Source organism: Buceros rhinoceros, unplaced genomic scaffold, assembly GCF_000710305.1.
Source record: "Buceros rhinoceros silvestris isolate BGI_N320 unplaced genomic scaffold, ASM71030v1 scaffold34512, whole genome shotgun sequence".
Lineage (NCBI taxonomy): Eukaryota > Metazoa > Chordata > Aves > Bucerotiformes > Bucerotidae > Buceros > Buceros rhinoceros.
This window is the reverse complement of record NW_010397745.1, coordinates 5,545-7,648: the sequence shown is the minus strand read 5'-3', so window position 1 is coordinate 7,648 and position 2,104 is coordinate 5,545. Positions and strand designations below refer to the sequence as shown.

The 2,104-nt window shown below is 58.7% G+C and overlaps 1 protein-coding gene across 3 annotated transcripts in view; it reads left to right on the top strand.

Moving 5' to 3' along the window:
* LOC104502404 (disks large homolog 3) overlaps window positions 1-2,104 on the top strand; it is a 14,516-nt gene that overhangs the window by 6,948 nt on the left and 5,464 nt on the right. Inside the window, exons 4-5 of one of the 3 annotated variants that reach the window (XM_010146373.1) lie at window positions 435-480; window positions 1,572-1,613. In XM_010146373.1, coding sequence (XP_010144675.1) covers window positions 435-480; window positions 1,572-1,613 — 88 coding nt within the window. The remainder of the gene's footprint in view (window positions 1-434; window positions 481-1,571; window positions 1,614-2,104) is intronic. The other 2 variants (XM_010146374.1, XM_010146372.1) reach the window with 2 other exon arrangements.

Genomic DNA, 2,104 nt, shown 5'->3' with positions numbered 1-2,104 from the left:
CTGTGTCTGCCCCCAGAGTGGCCAGTCTGTTCCAGGGGAGCACACAGCTGCTGCGCCCTGCCAGTACACCCCGCGAGGCATCACGGAGAAACACCTCTGCTGCACTTGCCAGCAGCTTGGAGCTGCAACTGCTCAGTGCCAGCAGATGCTGCCCTGATGGCTTTGCCCTCCCCAGACCCAGGGCGGCCCTTTGGGGCCTCTTTGGCAGAGAGAATAAGCTCAGTGAGGGGGTTCCAGCCACACAGAGTGAGACACTGGCAGGCTGGGGGTATCAGCTCTGAAAACATTTAAGTTCACTTGCAGTTGCAGCTCTGGGCCGTTCTGCACTCCTGTCACTAATGCTCATCTGGCTCTGTCTTCCCCGTCCCTCTGACTGCCCTCTCCCGCGCTCTCTTCTCTCCCCCTCTTCCCCTTCTCACTGTCTGTGAAATCAGGACTTCCCTGGGTTAAGTGACGATTATTATGGAGCAAAGAACCTGAGTAAGTCAAATTTCAATGTGCATTGTTCACTTTCTGTTGCTGGCATGCCTGGTGGTGCCTAGGGAATGGCTGGTCTCTGGCCAGGGCAGCTGTGCTTCTCTGGGTGCGGGGAAGGAGGAGTCCTGCAGGTGCTCAGGTGCTGCTCTGCCAGCGTTGTCTGCTGGCAGAGGCTGCTGAGGTTGAGGAGGTGCTGCTGCTGCACGTGGGAGGGGACAGGGGAGTTTGCTTGGGGATGTCAGCTGTGCTCTAAGTGTGCCCAGCTGAGGGCTGCCCACCACACCTGGGATGAGCTCTACCTCATCCTTTTTCTCCTGGCTGGGCTGGCTGCTGGTTTAGTGTTTGGAGCCACTGTCCATGCAGGTGGAAAGTGGCTGTGACCATGACACTCTGCTCTGAGTGGGGCAGGTGACAGCATTTTGAAGTATTGCCACCTTCCTCTGGGGCACTACGTACCCAGCTGCAAAACAACAATGGCAGAAGCCCCTCGGCCCTCCCAGGTGAGCATGAGTGTCCTGCCAAGCTCTGTTCCCCTCCTGACCAGGCAGAGCCCAACTGGGGGCAGGCAGCAGCCAGCAAGCCTCTGTAGGTGGTCGCAGCACTGGGATCGCCTGAGCAAGTGAAGTCCCAAACTCTGTCCCATCCTGTCACCGTCTAACTCTGAGTCCCAGCCCCATCTCAAAAGAAAAAGCTCCCCCATCCTCATGCCGGCGTGGAACCATGCCCTCCCTGCCCCCAGTGTGCATGCTGCGCCCACTCCCCTGCCTGTGCCCTCCTTGCCATACACTCCCATTATTCCTTGGCATGGGAAGCATGTGTCTGCCAACACCTGCCAGGAGCCCCCTCCTGGGATCCCTGCCTTCTGCCGGAGTAGCCAAGCATCCCCCTGCATGTCCCCCATTTCCCAGCAAAGGGCAAGAGATGCCACCCTGTCCGTGCAGCGCAGGCTCATCCCAGTGGGTGCTGGGCCTAGGTTTTTCAGAAGGCTGCTGCTGCCCTGCCCTGGCTCGGTAGCGCTGGGTGGCAACTGGGGTGCCCCTGTGCCTTCCGCCTATGCTCCTTCTGAAGAGTGTCTCTCTGTGGTTGCTTTGCAGAGGGCGTGACCTCAAACACCAGTGACAGCGAGAGCAGTTCCAGTAAGTCTGCATCTTGCCTGCTCTCCTGCCCCTGTGCACTTGTGTGTGAATGTGTGTGCATGTGTCGGCACTTCCATCTTGTTTTGTCCTGGTGGTGGTTCTGTGCAGAGGCTGGTCCTTCACAGTGATGACACTAAGATGCTGTGACCAGCTCTCTCCTCAGGGCCGGGGGGCAGGAGTGAGTCTGCCTGCTTCCCTGCTCCCTCCTAGCTACAGGGCTCTGCTCCAAGGCTGAGTGGTGGGTTCCTAGTCCTTGGTGGTCCCCCATCCTTGGTGCCTGCTTCAGGAAGCAATGGCTGGAGGCTGGGTCTGTAGCATACACGGCTCCTAGAGCCTAAGCCTGTACCAGAGCACGGGGGTCCAAGCTGCAGTGAATGCCCCCTTTGTTCCTAGCGGATCCTTTAAGTATCTGCAGCACATCCACCATCCACCTTGCAGGGAGAACAATGTGTCCCAATGGGCCCTGGGACCACAGCAGCCAGGAGGGAAAG